The 16798-nt window shown below is 45.0% G+C and overlaps 1 protein-coding gene across 15 annotated transcripts in view; it reads right to left on the bottom strand.

Annotated features, from left to right (window-relative positions):
- The window catches only part of Rtel1 (regulator of telomere elongation helicase 1), a 64549-nt gene that overhangs the window by 22794 nt on the left and 24957 nt on the right, over window positions 1–16798 (bottom strand). For 8 of the 15 annotated variants that reach the window (XR_010064670.1, XR_010064671.1, XM_006235772.5 and 5 more), the window contains exons 1-8: window positions 11995–12152; window positions 10790–11042; window positions 9542–9740; window positions 9137–9230; window positions 8542–8623; window positions 8354–8414; window positions 6449–6524; window positions 3991–4075 (exon numbers count right to left, since the gene is read on the bottom strand). Coding sequence is in view for 13 of the 15 variants with exons in the window: in XM_006235772.5 (XP_006235834.1) it covers window positions 3991–4075; window positions 6449–6524; window positions 8354–8414; window positions 8542–8623; window positions 9137–9230; window positions 9542–9740; window positions 10790–10891 (699 nt within the window). In the remaining 2 variants the exon portion in view is untranslated. Of the gene's footprint in view, window positions 1–391; window positions 517–3990; window positions 4076–6432; window positions 6525–8353; window positions 8415–8541; window positions 8624–8808; window positions 8827–9136; window positions 9231–9541; window positions 9741–10789; window positions 11043–11801; window positions 11913–11994; window positions 12153–15157; window positions 15311–16798 lie in introns of those variants that run through there. The other 7 variants (XM_063284242.1, XM_006235773.5, NM_001191857.1 and 4 more) reach the window with 6 other exon arrangements.

The raw sequence follows: 16798 nt of genomic DNA, 5'->3' as shown, positions 1-16798 counted from the left end.
CATGACTCAACAAACTGGAACTCAACAACCAGATTTATATGTTAAATGTTCAATATACAATACATCCACACAATTAACTTACAACCAATTGATAAGAATATCAACTGACCACCTGGGTAAGATATAATTTGTTCATCTAGGCATACAAAATCCTGTACACATCCATCCCTTAAGAATAGTCATAACAGGGCTGGAGAGATGGCTCAGCTGTTAAGAGCGCCCGACTGTTCTTCCAGAGGTCATGAGTTCAATTCCCAGCAACCACATGGTGGCTCACAACCATCTGTAATGGATCTGATGCCCTCTTCTGGTGAGTCTGAAGACAGCTACAGTGTACTTATATATAATAAATAAATAAATCTTTAAAAAAAAAAAGAATAGTCATAACAACCTGTAAGTGTGCAGAGAGAAATCGTGACATCCGCCTCCATCTTTTCTAGGCTGCTCTTCCCCTCTTGCTCCGGTCTCCTCTCCTCTCTAAAACTTTTCTCCTGCCCATCCTTCCTTCTCGTTCAATGGCAGGCTTTGTTCTATCTGGTACCTGCCTTCACCTGCATAATGACATCAACGTACACTGGACTAAGGACTTTATTTCCCTAGAAGGTAGCCACTAGCACACTATGTTGACAGGGCTACTGCAAGATCTACACATCCACCAGCCGCAGCTGGGGCTTACATTTGCCCCACACCTCACACCTTAATTTCCTTCTACCTTTGTTTGCTGCTGCTGCTGCTGCTGATTTACTTTGTGGTGGGTGGAGAGTGCTTGTGTGCTAAGGTTCACAGGTACAGGCCATAGGACAACGCAAGAGTTCTCACCTTCCATCGTGTAGCCTCAGGGACTGAACTCAGATCATCAGGCTTGCTTGGTGATAAGCACCTTCACCAGCTGAACCATCTTGCCAGCCTGCTTCTCTTTGTGTATGTATGAGGTGCTGGGGACTGACTACAGGGGCTCACATATGCTAGACAAGTGCTCTACCAATGGGCTAAGTTCAGAGACCTTTAATTCTCTAAGAATTCCTTAAGTCTCTTTAATTTCAGCCATTTCCATCAGAATGCAGTATAATTAACCAATTTTTTGGGTCTAAATTGACCTTTTGACTAAAGCTGTTAAATACCTTCCCACAGACAGAAGTGGCGATTCTGTAACTTCAGAAGGCTTCAGGTTTCTTAGTAGTGAGCTGGACTGTTTAATTCTGAAAGTCTCTTTGTAGGTCCAGGTCCTTTGAAAAGCTACAGCATTTCCTCATTTTTCGACAACTTGCCTGTTTCAATTTTTTAAAAACTTTTTTTGAAGTTTTTATTGACTTTGAAATATTTATAGCTGCATATTCTATTTTTTTGATAAAACAAAGAGCAAATATATGCACAGTTTAAATTAGCACTGGAACTCTGACATACTATAACTTTAATAAGCACATTAGCAAGGAAATTTGCAAGGCATGAATGACTAAATCACTTACTTTTCCACATAGCACGTTCAATAATAGAAAATAAAGTTTGACCCTAGTATTTGTGTGTGTATGTGTATACATACATATATCTTGAAAAAATAAATATACACACCATTCTCAACTAGGATTAATGCCAAAAATTTTTTTTTCTGACTAACAGTGGGAACATCAAGATGTCTTAGAAGGTAAGGCATATAACACCCAAGCCTTGAGTTCAATCTCTGAGAACTACATTATGGAAGGAGAGAACCAGCATTGTAAGTTGTCCTCTAACCTCTTCATATGCACAATGGCTCATACATACATACACTCATACACAAATAAATTAGTACTTTACAATTTTCCTTTAAACTTAGTTGATAAAGCCAGTTGTGACGGCGCATGTCTTTAAACCCAGCACCGGGGAGTCAGAGACAGGTGGATCTCTGTCAGCTGGAGGCCAGCCTAGTCTACAAAGTGGTTTCGAAACCTTGTCTCGAAAAACCAAAACCAAAAAGAAAAAATAAAACCTAATACAGTTGAAAGGAAAAACTGACTTAGAGTTTATACTAACCTTCTCTCAGAGTATGATAGCACACACCTTTATTTCAGGAGACAAAGGCAGACAAATTTCTCTGAGTTCAGGCCAGCCAGGGCTACACAGTGAGACCCTATCTCAAAACAAAATAATAAAACCTTAATTTTCCTAATTCTTTTAAAAGAGTCTGAGCTTGAAATTTTGATGTAAGTATAACTTGTTTTGTTTTTCAAGACAGGGTATCTCTGTGTAGCCCTGGCAGTCTTGGAACTCCTCTTGTAGACCAGGCCTGCCTCTGCCTCCCTAGTACTGGGATTAAAGGCGTGCACCACCACCATCCTGCTAAGACTAACTTTCCTTTATAATTAACAATATGGGAATTAGTATGAAATAAGAATCCTCACCCTCGGGGTTGGGGATTTAGCTCAGTGGTAGAGCGCTTGCCTAGCGAGCACAAGGCCCTGGGTTCGGTCCCCAGCTCCGGAAAAAAAAAAAAAAAAAAAAAAAGAATCCTCACCCTCGGGGTTGGGGATTTAGCTCAGTGGTAGAGCGCTTGCCTGGGAAGCGCAAGGCCCTGGGTTCGGTCCCCAGCTCCGAAAAAAAGAACCAAAAAAAAAAAAAAAAGAATCCTCACCCTCAAGCCAGGCAGTGTCACACTCAGCAGGCAAGCAGAGACAGGAGGAATGACTTCAGGATAGACTAGGATACACAGAGACACTATTCAAAAACTTTTCAGTTCCAGCCTTTGCATTCAGATTTGCAGTGAGAAAGACCAAGGCTCATTCTTCCAAGTCTATAGCCACCTATTCCAGCACCACGGTTTGAAAAACATAAAAACTGCAAAAATTCACTCTCCATGGAATTCCTCTGATGTGTACGCCACAATAACTTAATAATACAGTACAGTAGTGGTTAGTGCTGACTAACTGCCAACTAGGGGCCAACAAGATGGCTCAGCAGGTAAAGGTACATGTCTTGTCTTCGCCAGATCCACTGAGGCCTTCTTTCTGTCCACCCCAGTTATCTCCGCCCTCCATCTGCCATTCAACAGCATCTCCTGCTATCTACTCCCCCAACTCCAGACACTAAAATCAAGCTCTGTAAGAGATGGCTAAGTAACACCTCCACACTCTTAAGTTCTTGATATATATTTACCATAGGGAGTAGAAGCAAAAGATGCCCACCAGGTTATTACTGGCACCAGAAGTTACTGAATTTGTCCATGTGGACAGCTGTAGAAGCCAAGAATGTTGGTAGAGTGCTTGCCTAACACGCATGAAGCCTTGGGTTTTATACCCAACACTACATAAAACATATCTACTGGTACATACCTACAATTGTAGCCCTTAGGAAGGTCATCTTCAGCTACATGGCAGGCTAGAGGGCAACCTGAGATACATTTGACCCTATGTTTAAAATAAAAAAGCCAGCTATTGGCCCAGCAAGGATCAGTGGGTAGACACTTGCTATCAAGTCTGAAAGCCTCAGCTCAGTCTCTGGGACTCATGTGTTAGCAGGGAAAGTTAACTCCTCCAAATTATCCTGATTTCTACAAACATAGTGTGCATGCCTTCATGCACATGCACACACACACTAAATATGTAATTTAAAAATGTTAAGAAAAAAGACTCTAGCTATGTTAAATGAAACAAAAAGACAGCCAGATAAACATCAGGGAGGACAAAAAATGCTCAAGTCCTGGGTCGCCTCGGTACTTCCTGTGATCTGATTTGAAGTAGCAGAGCTGGATCATCAGGACCAACAGCAAGCACTGGGTAAGGCTAACAATCCAGGTTCTTCTCATTCTGCTCAGCCTGCCTAGTTGCTCAGATTAAAGAACCCATAGCTCTGGACTACTCACAACTGCATCTGGACAGGTTTTCAGCCTAATCAATGATGGAAAAGAGGCCTCTTGCCCACGTTTTCTCTCTGAGGACCTAATAAACAAAGGTTCAGGTGGCCCTCCAAAGCCCAGGGACAACTCTGGACACCAGTAGTCAGTCATCAGCTTCTCACCTTAGCATCCAACAAGTAATTGTATGGCATAAAGATGATATCAGCTTGCTGCTTCAGGTTTCGAGAGAGGTAGTATGGGCACACTCTGGGGGAAAAGACAGAAGACCTGTAAGTCCCTTCACAGGGGTATCCAAAAGATACAACCATTACATGAGTCATTATGCCCTCTGGTAAAGGAGGAACCTCTCATTCTGTACACAGAGCTTCAAAGATTTTGGTACATGGAATAAAAGGGCAGCCCATGTGAGTTTTTCACTATGTGAAGTTATCGTCTGTCTTCACACCTGATGGGTGCTGTGCTTGGTGGTGTACACCTTTATTCACAGCAAGTAGGAGTGAGAAGTAAGTAGATCTCTGATCAGGCCAGCCTGATCTTAAAAATGAGTTCTGGGGGTTGGGGATTTAGCTCAGTGGTAGAGCGCTTGCCTAGCAAGCACTAGGCCCTGGGTTCGGTCCCCAGCTCCGAAAAAAAAAAAAAAAAAAATGAGTTCTGGGTCACCTAGGACTACACAGTAAGACCCTGTTTCAAAAAACAAACAAACAAAAACCCAACTCCAAAACTTTATGGGGTCAGGGAAATATCTCAGGGATATTCTCAGTTCGACTCCTAGAATCCATATAAAGTTGGAAGGAGAGAACCAACTCCACAAAGCTGTCTTCTGACATCCACACCAACCAACCATCCATACATATATACCCAAGTAATAACAGTCTGAGAATGTCACTCAGCTGAACGTTTGCCTAGCATGTACAAAGCCCTTGGCTCAATCCCCACAACCATATAAACCAGACCTGCTGGTGCAGCTACCACCACAGCATCCAAACACTGAGAGCAAAAGACCAGTTCAAGGTCATCTATACAGATAGAGCTCAGTGAGTAAAGTGCTTTCCATAGAAGCATGAAGAACACAGTCCAGGTCCCCAAAATCCATATAAAGCCAGACACTGTAATATCAGAGAGGTGGGAAGCAGAGACAGAATTCTTGTAAGTTCTCAGACAAGTTAGCCTAGCATTCTCAGTGAGAAAAGAGATTCTATCTTAAGGTAGAAAGCAAGAACCAACACTCAAGGTTGTCCTCTGACTGCCTCATATGGCGTACATCTGTACACCCACATACATACCATACATACATACACAAAGATTTTTTAAAAGGGGTGGGAGGATTCATGGTCATCTTGGCCACAGTGAGCTCAAAGCCAGCCTGTGTTACATGAGACCCTCCCTGCCTTTAAAAAAAAAAAAAAATTCCAAAACACCCTTCATAAAAACAAAAACAAAATCCTGTTAGGTGGTAGTGGCACACAGTTTTAATCCTAAGCACTTGGAAAGCAGAGGTTAGCTTGGTCTACAGATTGAATTCCAGGACAGCCAGGATGGTTACTCAGAGTCTACTTTTTTTTTTTTTTTTTTTTTCTTTTTTTCAGAGCTGGGGACTGAACCCAGTGCCTTGCGCTCACTAGGCAAGTGCTCTACCACTGAGCTAAATCCCCAACCCCCCAGGGTGGTTACTCAGAGAAACACTGTCTTGAAAAAGAAACAAACAAAGCCAGTCCCATTCTTGGGTACAGGTTATGAGAAACAAAAAACATAGAAATACAAGAAAGAAAGAAAGAAAGAAAGAAAGAAAGAAAGAAAGAAAGAAAGAAAGAAAGAAAGAAAGAAAGAAAGAAAGAAGGAAGGAAGGAAGGAAGGAAGGAAGGAAGGAAGGAAGGAGGAAGGAAGGAAGGAAGGAAGGAAAAAGAAAGGAGAAAGGAGAAAGGGAGGGAAGGAGGGAGTAGGGAGGGAGGGAAGAAAGGTAGGTAGATAGGTAGGTAGATAAGTAGCTTGTTTTCTCCTTGGTATAACAAAGTCTCAAGTCTCAAGTCTCAATCTGTCGTTCTTTTCTGCAGTACTGGGAATGGACCACAGCCTCACGCAAATCAGGCAAGAACTACATACAGCCTTAGCCATTCAAGCTTTCCTCATAACCACTTCAGTCTACAGAACTGTAAGTCATAGATGTACGTGGGAGGTGGAGGCAAAGAGGATAACATTTCATGGTCATTTTCAGTTACACAGCAAACCTTGAAGTCAGCCGGGCTATATGAGACTCTGTCCCGAATAAAGAAAACAAATAAAAACCTATAGATTTACTATCCTCAGAAGGGAGCTAAGCTTCACATACACATAAGGAAAGTCAGTCGTCCATGGTACACAAACCCAGAGAGCACTTGGAGGATGAGCACAAACAAAACCGAGCCTCTCCATGCAGACACCTCACAATGGTCATCCTGAGGTGAAGTAAAGAACAGGACAGAGCTGATTTCATAGTTTTCACCTTATATTCCTCAAAACTGTTTCAGTTTTTCACACTGTTAGTTTCATAAAGAGAAAAGTAAATGTATTGTGCTTCTCATAGGATGAGAGTCTATCAAGGAAGGACAAAATAGCCATGGCCTCACTGGGAGAAGGTCTCACTTGTGTTTGCTTCCGTTCTTCACAAGGTCCTCAATATCCAAGATGGGGGTAGCCAGCTCTTGCTCCAGGCTTTTCTCTGCAGGTAAGATAGAAGTACACACAGATACTTAGGGTCCATTTGAGTATCCAAAGACCCCAAGAGACACCCCAAACAGAAGAGCTATGAGGCAGCTAACATGGCATTCTACTCCCTCTGGACTTACCAGAGAGATTCCTTACCAAGTGGACCAGGTCCCCAGGAGAGACCACAACCTGAAGTGATCTCAAGGGAGCTCTGCTCTGCACGTGAGAGACAGGTACTAGTGTAAAGTGCCAATATCCCCTAGGGTCCTAAGCAGCCTGTCGACCCCTGGACATCTAAAAGCAGGACAAGAGAGGCCATAACACCCAGCCTCTGGAGGTGGAGTTGAGCCAAGCAGCCCAGACTCACAGCTTTCATCATGGTTCACAGCATAAAGAGTCATACCAGTCGTCCTAGCTGTCTACCAACCAATGGACCCAGGTTGGCACCAAAAGGAGAGCTGGTACCTCGAAAGCCACAGCAGGGCATGAACGCAGAGCCTACCCAGTTCAACTTGTATTGTATCCTTTCCTGAGCTTCTGTCTCACCTACGTCTCCCTGAGAAGTCTCTCCATACCCATGGCACTCACTTGGAGCTAAGCCAAATCCCCCCTTCCTGGGATTATTGCACCCCCAGCCCGGTATTTTGATGCCACAGCATCTGTCCAGAGAAACACAGGCTGGGATCCCTATCTCAGGCTGCATCTCGCCTCCCAAGTGGCTTGTGAGCAGATGGCACCCAAGTGGCAAGGAAGAAACACAGCCTAGTATCCCTGTGTTTTGCCGCCAAGTGCGGCTTATTTAAGTGAAACGAAGTCCCACACTAGGAAGCTAACAAGGACAGGGAATGACAACTCTAATCGTGGAGTTTTCAAACTGGTCACCAGGCCCACATTCACAATATCCATATTAGAGAGACCTGAGGGCTGGTGCAGGTACAAATCTACATCTAAGGCCTGGACGATCACACACAGAGACAGCTAAGAGTTGTCAGTATCACCAGACCAGACAATAAAGCAAGAAGAAACAGAGCTGATGTGCCCACCACAGAGCCATGTCACATCATATCCTTCTAGCAGGCTGGGAACAAAGATGCTGGGTGCTGAGAGACTCTCTCCCCTGAGCTTAGGCTTCTGGCCTGACCAGCAACAGATGCAAAAGCGTCACTGCTAGGGCCCTGGGCAACAGGCAATGATGTCGACCCTCAGACCATCAAAGCCTTACAAGAGATCCAGGGCTACATTGCCTGAACTCTCCTACACTACATAGAAATCTCAGTCTCAACCCTAGGGTAGAAAACAGAGGAACTCTAATCTGAAAGAGGATGACGCCCCCGGCCATTCAGCCAGTTAGACACATGTATGACCCTGAGGTTACAGAAAACACTGAGGGACACAACACTGGAAGCTGTTCTTGTCATAAGGCAGCAAATGAAAAAGAGGGATGCAGTAAACTCAGAGGAAGACAGGTGTGTTCAACTCCCAGCTGCAAGTAATGACACCCGCATTCAAGTTCTTAGGGAAACTTGTCCAAGGCCACTCTGTCAGGAATAGACCAGGGCCAATGGGAAAGTAGGTTCTCAACGTGAACCCTGTTTGAACAGGCAGCCTGCCCAATGTTGAGAGCCATTCCTGACTGCTTTTGGAATGCACGAGCTCTTCTCCATCTATTAACAGCGAGGAAACCCCTCAGGATCAAAAGACACCACCCAAATACATAGCCATGCTCTGTCCCACGGGGTAAAGCAGGTAGGTTGTGGTGCTACTACTGATCTAGAAGACGACACAGGCTTCACCCGAACTGTGCAGCAGCCATCAGGGATGGCTTGACGAAGTTGGTCTCACCTTCCACATTGTTGTAGAAATGACAGGAGCGACTTGCCACCTTCTTACGGCACAAACTGATCTGTAAGAGGAAATGCAGAGAGTGCTCACCTCGAGTGGCTGGGAAATGGGCCACCCCCAGCCCTAAGGCCCCAACAACCAGGTACCATCCAACCAGAACCCAGGAGGTCAGGTGTCCAAAAGCCCACCTGCATGTGGTTACTCTCTTGCTTCTTCACTTCGGGATGAATACACAGCTGCTCCCGGGAGCCCAGCACACACACCTTGGGCCTGACAAAAGAAAGGACGGAAGATGTCAAGGAGGAGCCGCCTCAGAACATGCAGACTACAGCGTGGCCTAGCAGCACGAGCCATCTGGAAACAAACAGGAGCACACAGAAAACTTAGGGAACGGAGGAAATGAAAAGGCTAGAATGTGGCAGATATGACAAGAAAACATGGACAAGGCAACCTACTGTCCAAGTTCTTCCACATGGGAGCCCTAGTGAGACATCAAGACTCCGCTGGATTCTCGCTAAAGGTGGACTCTTCTTCCATCACGAGCAAAGTAGCTGCCTTGAGGAGCCAGAGCTGACCCCGACCACAGGCAGCATGATAGCTAAGCAAGAAACCCAGGGTTCGAGGACGGCCATAAGTTCAAAGTTCAAAGCTGCTTTCTCACAGTAACGGATATCAAAACCAACCAGTCCTCACCTCCCACATACTACACACATACATTCGGCAGGCTCTGGTACAGCTCCAAACCAAGACCATTACCCAGATAATCTTTGAAGTGTGACATACCGGTAGGAAGTATTCCGAAGCTCACCGATGACCTGAGTTAGCTGTGAGTGAGTTCTAGAAGCATAGATGATCTTTGGGATATCTGTGTAGCAATCTGCACAAGTATAAGGAAAGGGAGTAGCGGTGAGGCATATCCTCATGCCTATTCATACGTGTAGCACTGAGATAACTCAGCCCTGTAGACATCTACAAACCTGACTCTAGATATTGTGGGTTTCTGTGGCACCCTCATTCTAGGGAAAAAAATGGTGAGAACTATTGATACAAAATTCTCCTTACTTAAATTCTGCTCCAGGAACAGGGAAAGCCTGGATGAACTGGCCCTGTCACAGGTTCTATCCCTTCCCTCCCATCTCCACATGAGGCCAGAAGAGATGGGGGTGAGAGTGGGGAGAGAAGAGTCACCTATTGAGTCTCCATTGGCATCAGCAGCACTCCTCCAGGATGACAAGGTCCGACTGGCAAAGAGTTCCCCTTGAACTCTCTCAGCAATCTTTAGGGAAGAAACGGCATCTCGGAGATGTTCCCGCCAGGCCAATGTAGTGCAGAGGAGGCATAGCGTCTTCCCAGTGCCAGTGGGGCTCTCGAGGATGCCATTCACTTTCTAAAATGGAGTCAGCAACAAGGAAAAGGCAAGGGGTGTGGAGAAACAGAAGAGAAGTCAGATGGCTTCGAGATGCACAGCCCACAAAATTAGTTCATGACATTTTCCACTTTTCCCCTAAAAGCCATAAGTTAAGCTGTCCTCACTAGCCAAGTATAGTGGTATGCAGAGGCAAGCAGATATCTGTGAGTTTAAGGCCAGGCTGATCTACATAGTAAGTTGTGGAACAGCCAGGGCTAAGTAAAGAGACCATCTCAGAAAACAAAGACTGCCCTCATTGGCAAAATAATTTCACAACATTACTCCAAATCTGACAGAATATTTCAGCTTAATATAAATAATCAGATGACTAATTAGGGGCCAAGTCTCAAGACAAAAAATTATTCTACAATTCCGGATACAGGCATGCACCATATTTAAACAATTTACTGTCCTCTTTCCCAGGTATCAGATGGAAGCCTGGACAAGACATTTGAGAAAAAGGTGATTCAAACACAAGAGGGCACCTCAAGAAACTCAGTAGAAAGCTAAGTGCTCCACACCCCCTAAGATTTAAAGACTTTTTTCAAGGCTCAAACACAAAGTCAGCCACAGTGATACATGCCTTTAACCCTAGCATTCTGAAGGCAGAGACAGATCTCTGTGAGCTGGAAGCTAGCCTGGCTTATCTAGACAGCTAGGCTAAAAGTTAAATCCTGTCTCAAAAATAAAATAAATCAAAGTTTCGTTTTAAAACATTCCAAAACATTTTCCCAAAACAGTGAAAGCTGGATATTCCTGCTCCTCTGAATGGAAATGGAATTCCAGGGCCCAAATGATACCTATTCCTTATCCAATATACTTAACACAAACACCATCTACACAGGAAGGACAGCAACACATTCTCAAAGCTATCACTCTCTAGAATGATCTCCTTCGTTCACTTGTTATAGTCTCCAACCAAAGAATGCAGACAGACCCTGTCTGGAATGGATAAGGGTAGGGCGTAGGGGTTTGGTGTCCCTCATTGTCCCCTCCCTAGGTTAATGTCTTGGGCTTTGTAGCTTTACCTTCTGGAGACATTCTAGCACCTTGGTCATATATTCCTGCTGGCATGGGTAGGGCTGGAAAGGGAAATCCACTGTCACACCATTCAGGACTACCCTGGGCATATCAGCCTATACTGAGGAAGACACGGTGGTAGGCCAAGATGCAGGCTGTTTGGGTCTGTCAGAGAAACCCCTCTGAACATCTCAGTGTTTCAGCCGCTCCAGGTTAAGTGCTGGCAGCATGTGGCACCAGGTTTCTCTCTGCAGGAATTCCCTACAACACAGACAAGAAGAAAAGCCTTTGTAGTCACAGACCGTTGCACCAATTATTTTAAGAAGCTGTTCCTGTGGGGTCAGAAAATCTGTTATTTCCCTATCAAAAGGAGCTTGGAGCCCATCATGGTGGCATGTGCCTTTAATTCCAACACTCAGGAGGCAAAGGCAGGGGGATCTCTTAAGTTCGAAGCCAGCACATCCAGTGGGTTCCAGGACAGCCAGGGCTATGTAGACCCTGTCTCGAAAAATAAAAAGGAGCTTAGAGATGTAAAGTTGATTTCCTGACTCACACAATTCCATCCTAGACTGAAAAGCAAAGCAAAACAAAACAAAACCAATCTAGTTATCAAAACAAGGTGTCTGAACAAGCACTATGTCAGCACTCTACCTGCAACTCTTCAAAAAGAATGTGACTAAGAACCTCGTGGCCTGGACCCGAATACAGAAGCGTGAAGTGCCTCCAGCCTTTGATGCTCTTAAGATCGGAGCGGGGCACCATTCGGTCCAGGTGGGCACCCAAATGTAAATAAAGTAGTTAAACAGGTGGGGCGTAGTGCTCATGCCTTTGTTCCCAGCACTCAGGAGACAGCTGGTTCTCTGAGTTCTCACCAGTCTGTTTTGCAGAGCAAGTTTCAGGACAGCCAGGACTACACAGAGACACTGTCTCGCAAAACCAACCAACTAAACAAGTTAACAAAGAACAATCATGATATGTTTATCTGTGCAGCCCTCCGCAAGTCACTAAACTTCTCCAGACCTCCATGTCCAATGACAGGCGAAAGTCTATCCGCTGTCTAGGAACTATTCCCAGGGAGGCGCCTCTAGCTAGACACTACTGGGAACAAGAGCCCCCGGTCCCAGAATGCACCACGGCCGGTTCAGAACTGGCGAGAGCGTGGTCTATGACCTCCATCCACTCAGATAAAACTGGCAAGTGACTCTCAGCTCACTTGTCTCGGTGGGGGTGCCTTGCAAAATCCGAAGTCAATCAATTGTAAAGACGCCGACCCCCGCGTGCTCCGCAGTCTGCTGATTGGAACTTCGCGGGCAGATCCGTGTAGCCCCGCCTAAATGATACACTTCCGTTTTCTCCCTTCCGGTCCGCTATTTTGCATCCGGGCGGAAACATGTTCCCCAACTTCTAGGCTAGCCGGTTCCCCCGCCTCTGGACGCCAACCTGCGGGTTTTGTGCAGCAGACCTGGCCTCATATGTGTATTCTATCTGGAGCACTTAAAATCGTCTAGAGTTTCGCTTGTCTCCCCTCTTTCTGTTTGTTTCGAAACAGGATTTCTCTGTGTAGCCTTGGCTGCCCTAGAGCTCACTCTGTAGACCAGGCTGACCTGCCTCTTCCTCCCAAGTGCTGGGATGAAAGGCGTACACCGCCCGGCCACTCATCTCCCACTTTTGCATTGTGAGCTCCGTGTTCTGGATTCTACTAGCTCATTTGGCCAGGCAACCTACATTGTCCGCGCAACTGCACAAATCTTAAGCTTTCTTGTGGTTACTGACCTCAACCTCACAAAAGGCATCTTTTCACAGCTGGAGTATGAGCCTATCACTTTTATATAAAATCCATTAAATGACTGCATCTTGCCTAGACCCCTGATTAAGATTTCTAACTACCTCCTCTTTCACTAACCCCGGCCCAGCTTATTTTCCAATCAGTCAGGTGAGGACCTCTAAATCTCTAGCACCTACTGCTAGTTGACAGTCAATACGGAAATCCAGGAAAGAGAGAGCTGCAAAGTCCTTCAGGGCAGTCCTGACATCAGAGGTGTTTGTTTCAGGCCATCCCAATAGGAATCAGAAAGAAATTGGTGTATCAGTGGCTGGCTCTTCCCTACAAGTAGATACTTGTTTCAAAGCTTCTCTTTAATAACCAGGTAGTTTCCCACAGATATGCCCATACTCAAGCATGTGAGACATATTTACAGAACACTCTGGCGCATCTATAGGTTTCTTTCAGACCCTCATCTCTCCTTGGGGAGCTGAAGATGAGGGAAATCACACACAATGGGATGGGCACCAAGTCCAAGCAAAACATTCTGGGCTACTAGTGAAGCTGACACCTGAGCTGATTCATGTGCTGTTTGGGTTCATATCAGGACAAGTCTAGGTCCACAGCACATAGATAGTGCTCTGAGGCAGCATGCACAGCGTCCAGTGAAACCATCCTGGAAGGAATGAATATATTGGAAAGAGACACAAATGATCTTCCCTTTGACTACCAGACCATTTAAACAATGGAAGCATGCACGCACGCACGCACGCACACACACACACACACACACACACACACACACACACACACACACACAAGTTGGAAGGAAGGAAAAGAGTGAAGTGGTACCAGACAGGGAGGGAGATTTTTATACAGCTATGACAACTTGTCAGACCACTCTGCCAGAGAGACTGAAGGTAGAGATGATGACTAGGACCCAAGATTGCTTAGTAATGTCCTCTAGTTAAACCTAAACCCTATGTCAGAGCCCTGAAGAGAACTTGGGAGATAATGGACTTCACTGTCCCTCAGCTTAATGTTGCGACATTGAAAAAAATTCTTTTCTATTTTCACTATGACCATTGTCTACGTAATTGATCTATCTAGAATTAGTTTCCAAGCACAGCTTGTTGGAACTACCAGAACCCATGCTTTGATTCTCAACATCTCTAGTGACAATACATGTGGAGTTTCTTCTCCTCAATCTATTCTGAGAGAAGAGGGGGTAGGTAAACTGAGGAAGGATATAGAAAGTCTTACTCAGGATGCAAAAGAATCTAAGCCAAGTCAACAAACTTGGATTCAGTTTCTGCTCTGGCAGACTCCAAGGGATCTCTGTGAGTAAAACACTATCTCAATCACAGGGTAGATGTGAACCAACTACATATAAGATTGTGATACCTAGGGGCTGGAGAGATGGCTCAGTGATTAAGAGCACTGACTGCCCCTCCAGAGGTCCTGAGTTTAAATCCCAGCAACTACATGGTGGCTCACAAACATTTATAATGAGATCTGATGTCCTCTTCTGGTGTATCTGAAGACAGCTACAATGGACTTATATATAATAACTAAGTAAATCTTTTTTAAAGATTGTGATAAGTATGAAGAAGAGAAATAATATTAAAGGACTCCCTTGACTAGAGGCCAGAAAAGGCTTCCATGAAGACTGTTTTGGGGATAAGTATGAGAAAAGCTATGTTGCTAGCTATAGGGCATGGACATAACAAATCTTCCAGAGAGTAAGGAGCTCAAACAGGCTAACAAGAACAGATTAAAGAGGCATTGATGTGGGGTTGGGGATTTAGCTCAGTGGTAGAGCGCTTGCCTAGCAAGCACAAGGCCCTGGGTTCGGTCCCCAGCTCCGAAAAATAGAAAAAAAAAAAGAGGCATTGATGTAAGGAGTATACTGTGTTCAGGAGTATATTAATGCCTACCTTGAGGTCTGGGAGATTGGGAATGACTGGATCTACCCGTATCTGTCTCTAGGAGCCTCCTCATTGCCAGCAGCTGCCAAGTACCAGGACTCTGGCACACCTTCCCTGTCCTCTTCTCTCTGATGTATGCCAACCCTCATTACATAGCAGGTGCGTTACAGGTACCTGTTGAATGACTGAGTATCCTTCTGAGGTGCAGGACTTCTCCTGGACAGTCAGAGTGAGTAAATTCAGATCGGTAAAGAATTCTGATCTGTAATCTTTCAGCCCATGATTAGCATCCCCAAAGCAGCTGCTCATGAACTTTCTTTAGTTGACTTTAGTGAGAACTCAAGGTCTGCTCCCAAACATGGCATCATACTGAAGCAAACATTTAATATGCCTACTGTGCCTTTGGTATTTGTTCTTACTGTGAGCCTAGCACTGTTCCAGGGACAAACAACACAGCTGGTCTGTGGTGTTCAGACAAGGGCAGAAGTTTATGAGAGAGAATGCCCAAGGTGAGATTATGGCAGTATAGTCCTATGAACCTACATGGATGGTGCTTTTATATCTGCAAGAGAAGACTAAGTTTGAGTTTACTTCTCTTCTCGTGATCTCAACAACTGAGTTTAGTCTCTGGAGCAGAGTCCATCTAAAGTATACTACAATACCCAGAAGAAGGTACAGTAACTTACCTAGAGGATGTTACTGCTTCTGAAGAGGTCAACTCCATTATTAGGAATAGATTCGTGTGCTTCTTCTTTCTTCTAGCTCTCTCTCAGAGCAGAATTCCATGAACAGTGTGCACGCAGAACTGTGTTTTCTCCATGTGAATGAGCTTGGTATTTCTACATAAAAAGTACACAAGTAAGCATCTCAATACAATATCTAGTACACTTTCCTCCGTCTCTTGGAGTCTGGGCATCATGACTTCATCTTACATCCAAAATGTAGAAACTCAGAGAGATCAGAAATTCAGAATGTCAGAGCTGGTGCTGGAACCTGCCTCTATCTCACACCAGAGCCCTGTTCTATGTTTCATGTATTAGGTTCTGACCTCTGTCTGGAGGCTCCGAAGGAAAATCTATATCCAGGGTATTCAGAATGTGCTTCCAGCGGTGGTAGCTTTAAGGTCTTTCTGACTACAGGGTGGAAACAGCTTTTATATCTTTGCCACTTGACTCCAACGTGAAAACTGTCTGTGCTGTTTTGAAAGTGCTCCTATTAGAGAAATAGCTCTGTGGACAAGGGCACTTGTTGCTCTTGAAGAGGAACTGAGTTCAGTTCCCAGCATCTACGACTGGATGGATACAACCACCTTTAGCAAGAACTTCAAGTGATTTGATGTCCCCTTTGGCCTCCATAGGCACCTGTATACAAGTGCACAGAGTGTCACACACACAAACACACACACACACACACACACACACGGAGAGAGAGAGAGAGAGAGAGAGAGAGAGAGAGAGAGAGAGAATAAAACAAATCTTTAGAAAAAAGGGCTCCTATTATTTGGGCCCACTGGCTATTTCCTTTGAAGGTCTTTTAATCCACACAATGCAATCTAATCCTAACTGTCAGATACGTAGGTCGAGGCTCAGATATATGTACCAGATGCAAGGTTGTGTACAACAGTCCTAGGCTGGCTCCATGTACACCAGGTCCTTAGGTTTGCCCCTGGCTTCTGCCTTCCTGAACTGCCTCATCTCCCTTAAAGTCTTGGCAGAATTTTTAGAATTTTACTTCTAGTTTTATGAGTTAAATGTTTGTGAAACAAGCCCTCTTTTTCTCTTTAGAGACTCCGTCTTCAAAAGTGGATGAGATAGCCCATTTGGATATCAGGCTGTCTTGTCAGGAAAGGTAATCAGGTGTTCCCTACTTTGTCCTAGCAAGTCTTAACTGTCACCTTCACACAGCCTAAGGTCACACGAGAAAGGAATTTCAGGTGAAGGATCACCTGGATCAAAATGTACCTGTGTCCGTGTCTTTGGAAGACTGCCTTGATTGCTAATGGTTGAACAGCGCACTCCTAGACAGCTCAAACTACATAAGAAAGCCAGCTAAACACGAGCCTGTTTGTGAGCCACAGAGCAGCATTTCCCCATGGTTCCTGCTGCATTTCCTTAAAAGTGACTAGGTTTCTTGGTCAGAAGTAATGCTTTATGGAATAGCAAGCAGACCTGACTTCGAGTTCCTGCCTTGACGTCCCTCGATGATAGGCTGTAACCTGTAAGATGAAATAAATCCCCCCCCCATGTTGCATTGACGGAGCTTATCTTTCCCCTCAGGGTCTCACTATGTAGCCTTGGCTGGCCTAGAACTCACAGCAATCCTCTTGC

The sequence above is a fragment of the Rattus norvegicus genome, chromosome 3 (assembly GCF_036323735.1).
Source record: "Rattus norvegicus strain BN/NHsdMcwi chromosome 3, GRCr8, whole genome shotgun sequence".
In the NCBI taxonomy this organism is placed as follows: Eukaryota; Metazoa; Chordata; class Mammalia; order Rodentia; family Muridae; genus Rattus; species Rattus norvegicus.
This window is presented reverse-complemented; position numbering and strand designations above follow the sequence as displayed.